General features: G+C 40.2%; 1 protein-coding gene and 1 long non-coding RNA gene across 2 annotated transcripts; both read left to right on the top strand.

Moving 5' to 3' along the window:
• The first annotated feature begins 6,945 nt into the window (after nucleotides 1-6,945).
• Nucleotides 6,946-7,970, top strand: LOC134068429 (uncharacterized). The gene is made up of 3 exons (XR_009936705.1): nucleotides 6,946-7,225; nucleotides 7,346-7,477; nucleotides 7,707-7,970. It is a non-coding gene; the product is annotated as an uncharacterized LOC134068429 (long non-coding RNA).
• A 654-nt stretch (nucleotides 7,971-8,624) lies between these two features.
• Nucleotides 8,625-11,240, top strand: LOC134068423 (zinc finger and SCAN domain-containing protein 2-like). Its single transcript, XM_062524031.1, has 2 exons — nucleotides 8,625-8,991; nucleotides 9,158-11,240. The coding sequence occupies exons 1-2, from the start codon at nucleotides 8,727-8,729 to the stop codon at nucleotides 10,345-10,347; spliced, it is 1,455 nt and encodes a 484-aa protein (XP_062380015.1). The 5' UTR covers nucleotides 8,625-8,726; the 3' UTR covers nucleotides 10,348-11,240.
• The last annotated feature ends 2,159 nt before the right edge of the window (nucleotides 11,241-13,399 follow it).

Genomic DNA, 13,399 nt, shown 5'->3' with positions numbered 1-13,399 from the left:
TAGCCTATGCTATAGATTATTATTTATCATATAGCCAGCATAATGATGGCTTAGTATTCATTTAATATTTGCTTGCTTCAAATCTATACCCTGCTGTTGCAATGTTAGCCTATACTTCACTTGATTTATCCTTTATACGGAGGAGGAAATGGCAGTTAATGCAGTGTCATCTTGTGTGTTTAATGTTTGAGCTCACCTTTCTTTGAACTCAGAACTTGGCTTCCTTCATTTTGTCTTCTCTCCTTGTATGTTCTCTCCTTTCCCTTGAGAACGAAACTTATTTTGTGGTTCTCAAGAGAAAGGTTTCATATTGTCACATCTTCATCTAGATAAAAATATCACAGAGTCACCGTAAGCGGCAAGCAGATTGCAAACCATTTTGCATTTTTCTCAAGGGCATCTGAGGGTTACGCTGTATCTGTGTTAGGTCAGGCTGCATAGCAGTCACCAACTTACGGGGCATCTAGTTATTACGTGTATTACATTTTGTTGGTTATTTTGTGTTGTATATTGTGACTCTGTTTCTGTTTGGTTTGTTTCCTGTGCACCACTACCATCCATTTGAAGCAAAGAAAAGAGATCTGTATCCATTTGGTTGGATAAACCTGAGAGTCCTGTCACATGTGCTGGTGGCCTCTTCTTCTTGAATGGTCACTCAGTTTGTGGTGATGCCTACTCTATTGGCAGATTTGTACATTTGCCATATTCCTTAAAGGTGCACTATGAGATCCTGCTTGATCTTAGCGAGATTTCATTTGTATCTCAAATCGTATGTTTCTCCCCTTGATCAGCTTGCTGTCTGTCCACTGAATACGATGTGAAAAAACCCGATATCAAAAGACAACACAGGGGCTGTGATCCTCAAAACAAACGTTAACAACAATAGGGGCACAGGATGTGCACCAAAACAATAACAAACCAAAGATTCTAGAACAGAGCCAGATTGATCAGTTATTACGTCAAAAGAATGAAGCTCTGAGTTCGACGTCAGGCGCGCCACTGTGTAAGCTCAGCGCAACATTTCAGACACAGTTCAATCATAACACCTAAACAGCTGTTTTTGCCGTTGTCAGCTGGGTTTTTTTGTTTACACGGTAATGAACTGTAAGATCTGGCCGTGTGAAAGGCACGATTTATTATTTTTCAACTTTCCAGTGAATAAGGAGGTAATAGCCTAGGCATTTACTTAGTCAGATAATGTGCGCTGGTGAATAGATAATCAATTCCCATTGGGAGATTCTGTTAAGCTAGCTAGCAGGCAAACTAACTTAGCTACGTTATATTATCATCTTTTTTTCTTATTTTCTATCCGTAGGCTAAGTTAACCTTTGTTTACAGCCACTGGCGCATTACCAATCACTATAATGTAGGCCTAGGCTAAGTCAAGTAACATGGTAGCACGACAACCACTATAAGCCTATACTTTTCAAACGGGAGTCCAGAACAGGACCGAACAGGTGTTGTGAGTAATGAAGAAGCAGTGATCATAATCATAATCGTAAAACACGCCACATATGCTGCCTCCAGTGAAAGCTTGTTGTGCAGTCTGTGAAAGCACAAAAAAACACAAGCTTGATGCCTGTAGCGGTCGTTTGCAAGAAGCCTATGCCATAGCTTAATTTAAGACCGATCCGATTGCATCATATTGTAGCCTACCTATATTTTCGTTGTCGACTGACTTGAGAGAATTGGTTCATTGTAGCCCATATTCTCTTATTTCTCTCAACTGCAACATTGACACAGCCTAGCCTACTAACCACGACAGCCTAGCGTATCCTTATAGTTAACTTCTTACGGTATCCGTCTTTTTCATAATTGGCTGCTGTGCTGTGTCGTTCATAGACAGTATACTATATGAAATATAATATGAAGTATACTATGAAAGGGAGCGATGAGCGAAATCTTTAGCCTATAGGCTAAAGATTTCGCTCATCGCTCCCTTTCATTATCTCTAGGCCTAGGCTACTGTGCGCAAAGTGTCGAGGCCACATACAGTCGAGTCGGGACATAAAATAGTTTAAGGCATGTTTAGTAGGATATGGCAGCGCCATAGACTATCAGACTGTTTATTTAAGGATTTCCGATGTTGCGGAAGGAAATTCGTTGGGATCCTCGTCGTCATATTTTAACAAATAAAGCTCCCTCACTAGACCTAGGCCACTGGTATTTATGGAGGGTTAAGAGGGGGGAAATCGTTTAACAGAGACCTCACACCCCCAAAAAATGTCTGCCCGTGACATGATGAATGAATGCATAATTTTCCAGGTGCCACTGTAATCGCTAACTGTAAATTGATTAATCCAACACAACTCCTCGTCCGATTTTCAGTTTGCATGGAAATCATTGGTAGCCTATGTTTGCCTAGGGCTGCCTGTGGGCCGGCTTTTTCCTCGTTTTATACCAGCTAGCAGTGTTTGAAAAAGGCTGACTACTTAGACTTAATGGAACAAGTTCATGGAAAACTAAATGTTTGCGCAGAACGTGTTTCAATAATCTATCCTACAGACGAAGGTTACGTGAGTAAGTGTATCTTGTTGTTATCCAAATTGTTAGCAAGTTACAGAGGCTGGCTAACTCAGCTGACAGTCAGTCCGACAGAAGGGGGAAGCATAGAACGCTGATGTCGGATTTGCAACAATTTATTCCGACTCCACAAGGAACATTCTAAAATCCTGTGCACCTTGCGTTTGTTTTGTTTTGGTGTTTATGGAACGTCAAAAGAAGTGACGTCAAAAAGGATCTCATAGTGCACCTTTAATGATGGATTTCATTGAACTCCAGGGGATGACTTGTTTTTTTTTTCACTTATGCTATAGTCAATAACCTTTCTCTGAGTTGTTTTGAGTGTTCTTTTGTCTTCATGGTGGAATTATAGCCAGGAATACAGATTGGCCAGTGACAGGACCTTCCAGATGGATATTACTATGCACATCACTGCGCTCAGACGATCTCCATTTCACTATTAGCACCAATTGGCTGGACCCCTAATGTACATGGACTGAACTTGTTTATATTACCATGGGAGCAAGTTGCCATGCATTGTCAAAATACCAAAACAAAATATCTGTTTTGAAATTAAAGAAAATATCTATTTATTTTCCGTTTTTGTTTGTTGTGACAGGAAGCGCTGTTGTGTGATTACGCTTGTTGATGGAAATTCCAAATGCCTGCGCTTCCAACATGTCAACAGTCGCTAAAAATAGAAGCACTTACAACCAAAAGACAACTTTATACTGTATATAAGTTCCTGTTTGATATGTTGTGCTCATACTTTATGAGTGTAACCGGTGGATTTAGCTCTCTGCGTTGTGATTGGTTGAGCATAGATGATAAAAGAACGTGACGCCGACACACAGCTGTTTCAGTCAGAAGCGGGCGGTTTACTGCAAAACATGCACACACAGCATACAGCTGGGGTTCAGGTTCCTTCCCAACCTATCATAATACTCAATCTTAAAGCCATAATTATTAAAATGAGGATAAATCCAACCTTTAAGGACACCAATGTTCTTTGTGAATGAATAATGTATTGTAAATACATAAATGTTCTTCCTTAAAATACATGGGGCAAGTTATGCACCTATGTTATATTCCCATAGAGGCAGGCAGATTTTTATTTTGAAAAGTTATTTCATGGCTCTAGGAAATGCTCGCTGATAAAGTTCCCTTGGCCTTTTGGATCATCATCACATAGCCTATCCTTCACCATACCTGTAAGGCCAATGGAACTTTATGGATGCATATATCCTGGATCCATGGCCTTTAGAAATAAAAATCTACCTGCCTTTATAGTTTATTTAATTACTTGTTATGATACCCCGTGCCCTATATTTAGGCCTGTCACATCCTGTGCACACCACGGCTTGGTTAATGACTCACACCTGGTTAAAGGGTTTGGCTATACATGGGATAGTCTCTCTATATCGCTCACGTTGCTTAACTGTTTCTATTTCCTCTATTAGAGACTCTCCCACAGATGCCTCTCTTTCTTAATCTCTTACTCATATCTCAACATCTTCCACCTACGTACATCCTATGTTTGGATTTATCTTACCACTGTTGTTACTCATGCTGTTGCATCCACAACATAGTGTGTTGGACAGTCTTTAAAGGAAATCACTGCCAAAAAGTGTCTTTTTGACTACATCTATCAACAGGTAGTTTGACCCATCTTCCTGAGCAAACTGTTCCAACTCTCTGGGTTAAAGGGTGCCTTCTTCAAACAAACAAATATTCAAAAATTTATGTTTTACTAAGTGTGCAAGTATGAGAAATTTGCTTTTAATTTAATCACTTTTCAAGAGTTGTTTCTCACAATATATTTGTTAGTGAACATTCTATCAAATAATGTCGCTATATTATTCAGTCTTAAACGAATGCCAGTGTGACTGTAAGTTATTAGTACATTGTGACAGAAGGAAAACAAAGATTGCAAACCAACAAAGGCAAGCATTTGCATAAAAAAAAAACACAATGCATATAAGTGTCCCTAATAAAGTGAACAAACAAGTGCTCATATTGTTGGGAAAAGTGAATAGGCTATTGTAGGCCTAAATACTGGTGTCAGTCAATGTAGTCTAATAAGCCCAATGGTCACAGTGATTTTAGAATAGCTAAGGGGCGTTGTGGCTTAGCTGTTGAATGTGGATCATTTGTGTCCAATGTGTCTTTGTGGGACCATTTCCATTTCTGAAAGCATGATCACATTTCATGGAATGCTAAGAAATAGCCTATCAGTGAACCCATCTTTACTATCTGCGCATCTTTACTATCTGCGCATCTTAAAAGATATTTGGCATTCCATTATTTGCTAATTTCTTTTAATGATGGAATGTAGGCTACATTGATTAGGACATCAAACCAAGAGTCAAAGTAACATTTCCAACAAATGAGCCTACTGAGGATTCTTACCAATTATGTCTCAGTGAATGTCTTCTTCCATTCCAATAGATGGCAATATATACACTGTTAAATATTACTGTGATTTCACAATACCATACAGTATTATTGCACAGTAAATTACTGTACTCAAACATTTACTGTAAAATCACAGTAGCTCTATCACATTACAGCACCTTGTTGTGAAATTTGAATTGCACTTGAACCGCACAGCATTGTGGGGCGATTTCTAACGTTCACCCCTCCCACCAGCACCTGCCACCCTCAACTGAATTTTCAACTCAGCCGTCCACCAGTGACTTCAATTATCACTTTTCTGCATGTGTAAGCTGTACAAACTCTGCCATCATATCCAAGGTAAGAAGTACAGTGCTTTTGTATGTTATTTAGAAACGGGAATTTAATTAAAAAAATATATATTGGTGTTATACTGTAATGTTTACCAAAACCCGTTGTGTTAGAAGTGGCTGGCTAGCCATTAGCTAGCGAGCTAAGAATCGCCAACAGTTAGCTTTTTCAATAGCTAACTTCACGATTATGTGCAATATCTGGAATGGTAGTTAATATCATATCCAACAATATGTCTGTGTAAGATGTCGTTGTGAATGTAGTTTTAGTTTGAATGAAATATCAGGCGCAAGTAACGTTTACGTTAGCTATCTTTAAAGTGGCTGATTGTAGCCATGCAGGCTAACATTAAGTTAACATTGCAGACACAGATGAGAGTTGTTAACGTTACTTTCCCAACTAACGTGACTTTTAAGAATTGTCATGGGACATAGGCTTAGGTAGATAACTTAATTGAAATTTGATATACAGTAGTGCTGATACAAAGGGAAAGAGGACCACGGACCAGTAAAACTAATGAATGTAGTAATTTATCTCCCACCTTAACCTTAACTAAACTGCAGTTTAGTATGGCCATTGTCATTAACAGACGTGTCAAGGATGTGAATGGGGGTATTCTCGATGTCAGGTTCCTACGTCACAGTCCTCCGCCATATTGGAATTGGGGAAAGAACATCGTCTCCGCCATAGGAACCCATTCAATTTAGCGTCAAAAGGTAGTAGTCAAACTTTTAATTAACGTGTCATTTTTTAACTTTGAGTCATTATCTGGAGAGACTAAGGCCTGATATATACACAAATCGATGTCAGGTTCATGGCCGCAGCCAAATTGAAATGGGGGAAACAAAACATCTCCGCCATGCAGCGCCATAGGAACCCATTCATTTTTTAGTGAAGATCCACCGGTCTTCACGTACCTCGTACGGGCATCTCGTATAATCCAAACCTACCTAATTCGATTTGTGTATATATCAGGCCTTAGTCTCTCCAGCTAATGACTCAAATTATAAAAATGACACGTTAATTAAAAGTTTGACTACTACCTTTTGACGCTAAATTGAATGGGTTCCTATGGCGGAGACGATGTTCTTTCCCCAATTCCAATATGGCGGAGGACTGTGACGTAGGAACCTGACATCGAGAATGATGCACTTTAGGTTGTGAAGGGTAGTGTTTGGCTTCATGTTCTTAATTTCATAGCCCTTATTTATCCCTTGTTTGATATACCTAATCTGCGCCGAACTATGTGTTTATTTAAAATGCATATGAGTGTAGTAGTGCTTCAGTGATGATCTTTTTATCTTCTGTGTGTTTTGCAACGTATTAATCTTAGTCTCCCTCTGTTCCCTCTGTTTACAGACATTGCATTGTGAGGACTGGTGCCCTGGGAACACTGAGCGCATTCTGGAAAATTCCAAGTTTGTGCCACTTCCATACGAAGACAGCCCAGAATAATGTAGGTCCGGCCCTGCACACATTCACATACAAAAAATGTACAGAATTACATATAGCATTATGATGTGTGCATTAATTTGTACGTTTATCCCCTCTCTTCCTTGTCTATTTGTTATGATTGTGTAGTGGGCTCCATCAACCATCCCGGGTAAAGTCGGTCTGTCCTGATTGCACTACTTGCTAATTGATGACGTCTAGAAGCCATAGCTGCTTCCCTCGTAAGTGTTAATGTGTTTTGAATGTATTTATTGGTACCATTGTGAGTGCTCTACTGTGAATGAATGCAGCTACTTAAAATACTATACTCTTGAAATATCCATGTTTACCATTGTGTTGGTGGTAATGTAAAGTGTTGTGAATATCTGCCAAACTGATCATATTCATTATTTCAAGTGTATTGTATAGAATGCATACTTATGTTAAATCCTATCTTTTATTGACAGAGCCCTCACAAATAAACTGATACCAGGAATTAACATACAGTAGATGGTGATGGTGGTGGTGGCAAGGTTGCCTTCACAAGGTAATTATAATATCTGTTTGTACATTTCATTGACTTGTCTTACTTATTTTTTAATGCTTCATTTTTTAAATCTTGCTCGACAATGACAAGGTGTATGACAATTGCTGTTTTATGTTTTAGGTGCCAAGTCACAATCTCAGTGTGGAGCCAAAGGCTGCTATTGCAAGTCAGATGGGGGACGATCGATGTAAGGCATCAGAAAGGTGGTGTACGTACAAAGGCTGGAGCTGCTGGAGACAGTGTTGCACTTAGGTATGATATCACACAGATATACTATTGCTCAGAACTGTGGGGTCACTTTGAAATATCCTTCCTATCAAAAGAAAAGCACCCGACATCTGCATTACTTATACTGTAACTATTGCATCTGACTTATAGGTTGCTAATGTGGGTATTTTTTTTATTTGTCACAAAAGATTACTAGTTTGAGTAGTTTGTATTAGTTATATTCATGGACAGGGCCTATTGTACTCTTTTACAGATACTTGATTTACTGCCGAAGGTACCATCAGAGCACCACCCTACCCCTGCAGGACCAGAAGAGGACGGACAGGGGGCCAACATTTTTTAACACTCTGACCATGGACTATTTAAACCATTGAGGTAACGCAGACGTCTGATCCCACTTGGCTAAAACAGAAGACTGAGGAGGAGTTTCTTTCCTCATGCCATTCGCATCCTGAGCACACATACTGCATTACATGGACTTGCCATACTGCACTTACACACTGCACTATTTACCCCCTGACTCATTCCATGTCAAATCAGACAAGGTTATGCTGCACCGTCTCAGGCCTGTACAATATTTTTTTGTTCAATCCTTTGTCTTCATATGATAATGTTTGTATGGCCTGCTCAATGATTTTCATTGAAAAGTGTTCATTAAAAGTTCAAATGGTATTTTCTTTGTTGTTGCTTTTATTGACCAGATCCAAAACATGTTGGTATAGGTCAGGTAAATCACAAATCAAATGTTCAAATGTACAATATCTTTCACTGTAAATTCACAGCAAATTGCTGGCTACTGAGTTGCATTACTTTTACAGTAAAAATGAAAATATACAGTATGGTATTGTGATTATACACAACATGATACTGTAAATTTACTCCAAATTGCTGGCTACTAAATTGCATGACTTTTACAGTAAAAAATAAAATGTACAGTACGGTATTGTGATTATACACAACATGATGCTGTACATTCACAGCAAATTGCTGGCTACTGAGTTGCATGACTTTTACAGTAAAACATGAAATTCACAGTAATTTACTGTGAAATAGTACCGGTAAATTACTGTGAAAGTCATGCAATTAGTAGCCAGCAATTTACAGTAAATTCACAGTGAAACATTTTACAGTGTAGTCATTCAGGTGATGTTGCTGTCAACGGAAACGCCAATGAAATCAACATCAACATACGCATTTCTTGGCAAATTTTCTGAATTGAAGTGTCTGAAAATAAAGGACGGCATCTGATGAAAACAGTTAAAGAAAGTCGAAAATGTCTGCCAGTACTACTTTCCAGACACAGATAACTGCTATAATGGAGGTTTTAGCAAAAGCCGCTATAGCAGAAATAAGCAAACTTGTAGAGGATGACCATGTAGTAATACGACTAGAGATGTGTCGGAGAGAAAATGAGATAGAGACTCTGAAGAAAAGATTATTTTTCACAGAGAGAGACCTTAGGAAAGCCCAGCGAGCTGCCATACGCGTGATTCCTGAACGGGTGTCTGTCGGTATCCAGGCCGAAAGCGCCGGCGATGGTAAGAAAAACTGTTACAGTGTAGCTAGCTAATGTTGCTATTGCATTAGTGCATATTGTATTGTCATAGTCATAGATCATGTTGCAGCTGTAAAGCATTATTCCTGCTTAAGTTGTTTTAGCGTTTTTCTTAGATGGTAATGCCTGTGTTTTGTGCGTTCCCTTAGAATATCCTCTTGTGAACTCTAACACAGTAACGCAAGATACCGTTCCAAAAGAAGAGGAAAAAACATCAATAGAAGATCAAATGACACCATTTATACATGATGGGGACAGAGAGATGTTGCATAATCTGCCTCCACCAACACACAACAGTGGGGATATCATAGGGTCGGATTTTGCATTGAAAAGAGAGCCAGAGGAAGTTCGATTAGGCCAGACCACCAGTCTTGCAGACTGTGAGCATAGGTCAACGGGTATTCAGTCTGGTGGTGGAGCAATAGACTCACTGGCTCAGTCTTGGCCATCCTTTGATGAAACACACTGTCAGGTGGAAGATGAGGATCCAGGCTGCTCTTACAATACTGAGCAGAACAGTTCCTCTGACGCACATCTATTCGCTGTAGGCCCTGAGGATGGCTCAAGGGATTTTCCAGAGGATTTACACCTTGATCTGTTTAATTCAGTGTCTGTGAAAGAAGAGGGCGGGTGCATGTCTATCTCTCAAAACTTCCCAGATGCTGTAGGTCAAAGCAAAGATGGACATCCTAAAGACACAGTGGACATGGCAGCAGTTCAGCCACAGACACACTCAGTCCCGAGAACAGACAAGGGAAGCACTTCCTACTCACTCAACATGGCCACACATCCCACAGTGGCTTCCCATGGGAGACCCACATTCATACCCACTGACTCACAAACACACCCCACACATGCAGCCTTGGGCTCGCACATACACACCTCACAGATCTCCTCTCATTCGCAGGCCCCCACCAATTCACACACTCCCTCTCCGTACACACACAGCCTCCCGGCCAGTCGCCACCTGGTCATGAGACCCCGGACGCCGGGCCTGATGCACCGGCGAAGCGGCATGGGCATGAGCGCCAGCTCCCACCACCGCGTCTTCATCTGCTCGCTGTGTGGCAAGAGCTACCCCCGCTTCTGCCAGCTGGAGGCGCACCAGCGCAGCCACACCGGCGTCAAGCCCTACCGCTGCACGGAGTGCGGCAAGCGCTTCACGCAGAAGACGCGCCTGAAGACGCACCAGAGTGTCCACACGGGCGAGCGGCCGTTCAGCTGCAGGCTGTGCGGGAAGAGGTTCAACCGGCAGGACAACTGCCTGAGGCACGAGAGGTTCCACAGGGCCAAGAACCCCTCCTCCAGACTCAGCATGGGAAGAGGCTTGTCCAGCTGAGACACTTTGTTCATTGACATCGAAGGCGATTTTTTAAAATTAAAAAAAAAAAGACATTTTCTAAGCATAGGTCCAGAACTTGACTTAGCCAAAATATTTGGAGCAAAAACTCAAAAACTGTTCTCTGGCGAGGGGGAGGCTGATACCCCAAAGTGGACAAAATCTTAGCTTGCAATCCAATAGTAAAGTGCTTAACTGAACAAGAAACATGTTCAGCATTTATAATGGGTGCTAACCACAGGTTTAGAAATTGTGTGATCTCAGATTATACAATCAATGAATTCATATTTGAAAGAATAACAGACATACATGTATGGGTCAGTTTTTTTGTTGTTGTGAAAAATGGAAATGCTTCTAGACCTTCTATAATAGCATATTTTAAGATTAATGTCCCTGTGTGTGTGTGTGTGTGTGTGTGTGTGTGTGTGTGTGTGTATGGATATTGATAATATTGGGATGTTTGTTCACAATTTTAAGAGCCCAGACGTATTTAACAGACACAAGAAAGAGGTGAAATGTTTGTACAGTGCATAGCAATTCAGGAACACTGTCATTGTTACTTATCATGCCTTTGGACGGATATCCTCAATTTAAGCCCAGAAGCATGTTATTATTTTTTCGTCAACAAATAATTTTTACACATCGAAGGCTGTAAGATTTTCTTCCAGTTTTTATTATTGGAGTTATCAATAATGGATAATATAAATAAACTAACTTCTGGATGAAACCCAGTGTGCCTGTATAAGCAGAGGTTGTTCAGCAGTGAGGTCAAGGCAGGAACAGTGCCTTGGTAAAAACAAACTTTGTACAATATTTTCCCTGTTTTTTGCATGTTAGTGAATAAAAAAAGGTATGAAGAATAAGAGATGTAGCGACGTTTTAGAAAAATGGAAGTTCAGATGAGGACATGTTGTGTGTCACTATGACAGAAACAGATGTTTGTGATATCAGAGCCTTCAACTGACTATTTTGAAGACTTAAGATGTGGTGTTTTGTGAGGGTGCAGTGTTGCTGCATAGGTAGGGGGTAACTCATTGTGAGTATGAATCCAAATAGCGTGAGCGTAGGATTTGGATACAAACCAGGGCAAGTTTGCCATGTACAGAGTGAATGGAAGGGGAGTCAGGACAGTTCCCTGTGTAGCACCCTACTGTGTTAGATACGTACAGTAGACCAGTGCTGTCACTCTGGTCTGTTGGTGGAATCATTCAGGATGCTGATCTACCCTCAATCTCCCCATTTTCTTATTGAAATCACAGGAGAAACAAAACATGATTCTCACATTGTTTCAGTTTTCCCAGGTGGGGCATGGATCAGTGGTGGCCCACAACACCCTCCACACTCACACCACTAAATTCTTTGGTTATTCCTCTTTGTCGCTATTGCCATGGCCATTTATGATGTTATCAGCAACTAGCCAGGTTTTAGGAGAAACAGCGCACACCTGTATTTTTTCGAGGTGCTGGTCGCGATAAAAACACTCTGACTTTGGGAAATTACTTTACGGGAAAGGCCTCTACCACCAGTGAAAAGGATAAAACTTCTTCAACAAGACAATGGCCTGAAACACTATACAAGGTCAACTGAGCAATAGTTGAAAAGTAAAGTGAAAGTTTTGCTAAGGCCTTCCCTGTCTCCAAACTTGAATATCACTGAACATCTGTTTAGATATTTGCATGGGAGTTGGTCAGGCAAACAGTACGCTTTTGGGACAAGTACCAGGAAGAAGAGTAGACTTTCCCCCCAAATAGTCCCAGTACACTTTCCTTCCTGCCAGTTACCTTTAACCAAAATCTTCCAGTTTGTCTGACAGTCTGCCATGCAAATATCAGGTTTTTGGTTAGGGCCCTATCTCACACCCGGCACATCATGGCACCAAATGTGTTGTGTGTTGTTCCTATCTTGCACCCAAGGCAGTAATAAATTAATTATTCAATAAATTAATTGAACATTGCGCTCATGCAGGGATGAATTACTGAACAGGCCTACTGTTGTGAGAGGGCCACAAGATGGTGCTGAACTCCATCCTTACTGTCAGAGTAGGAGGAGTTGGAGGAAGATGTTGAAATCTAGAGCAAAGTCAAAGAAAGTGACAAACACCTGTAGATGGTTGAAGTATGTGTATCTCCCCTACAGGAACCCCAAACTCAGATGTCGGACTTGCACTCGAGTGTGATCCTGCAGCCCTCCACCGATGAGCCAGAATTCCAAGAAGTGACTGAGTCCATGTTCTATTATGATGGCCCAACCAATGCTTCTGAATATGATGAATGTGCGAAATTGGTTGATAGAATGTCCATTAAATATTAGAGATTATAATTAATCCTGTGATTAAAATGCATATGAGAAGGATATACACTATAAAGTTTATAATTACAGTGCATGAAAATGCACTGTACTGTTCTTCCTATTCTTCTTATTATTACAGTGCATGAAAATGCACTGTACTGTTCTTCCTAGGCTTTTTCTTATTATTACAGTGCATGGAAATGCACTGTATTGTTATTCCTAGGCTTTTTCTTTTTATTATTACAGTGCATGGAAATGCACTGTATTGTTATTCCTAGGCTTTTTCTTTTTATTATTACAGTGCATGGAAATGCACTGTATTGATATTCCTTCGTTTTTTCTTTTTATTTTTATTTTTATTATTATTCTTCCAGGCCCTAATTTGACTCTAACCGCTTATCGTAGGAACTTGGTTCAAACTTTGTCACGTAGCTCTTGCATCAAATTTTCAGTCTATTACTTTTCATATTTCTATGACTTTTACTTTTTGAGATATGAAATAAAAACTAAACTTAATTTTGCCATAGACTTAACATCGGCTTTGTGACATCATAATTAGCTTTTAAAGAAATAGAATGGAATCAACTTTGCCAGTGTTCTCTCACTGACTTCAGCAACTTCAATGGAACTTCTTCTCTGTGTGTCTCTCCATTGAACTGTATAGCTCACTTGTCATCCCCACTTTCTTTCACTTCTTTTCTTCACTTCCTCTCACTTTCTCTATCACTCTCTCTATTTCTTCCAATCTCAATAACTTTTTAAA

This window comes from Sardina pilchardus, chromosome 2 (assembly GCF_963854185.1).
Source record: "Sardina pilchardus chromosome 2, fSarPil1.1, whole genome shotgun sequence".
Classification (NCBI taxonomy): domain Eukaryota; kingdom Metazoa; phylum Chordata; class Actinopteri; order Clupeiformes; family Clupeidae; genus Sardina; species Sardina pilchardus.
This window is presented reverse-complemented; position numbering and strand designations above follow the sequence as displayed.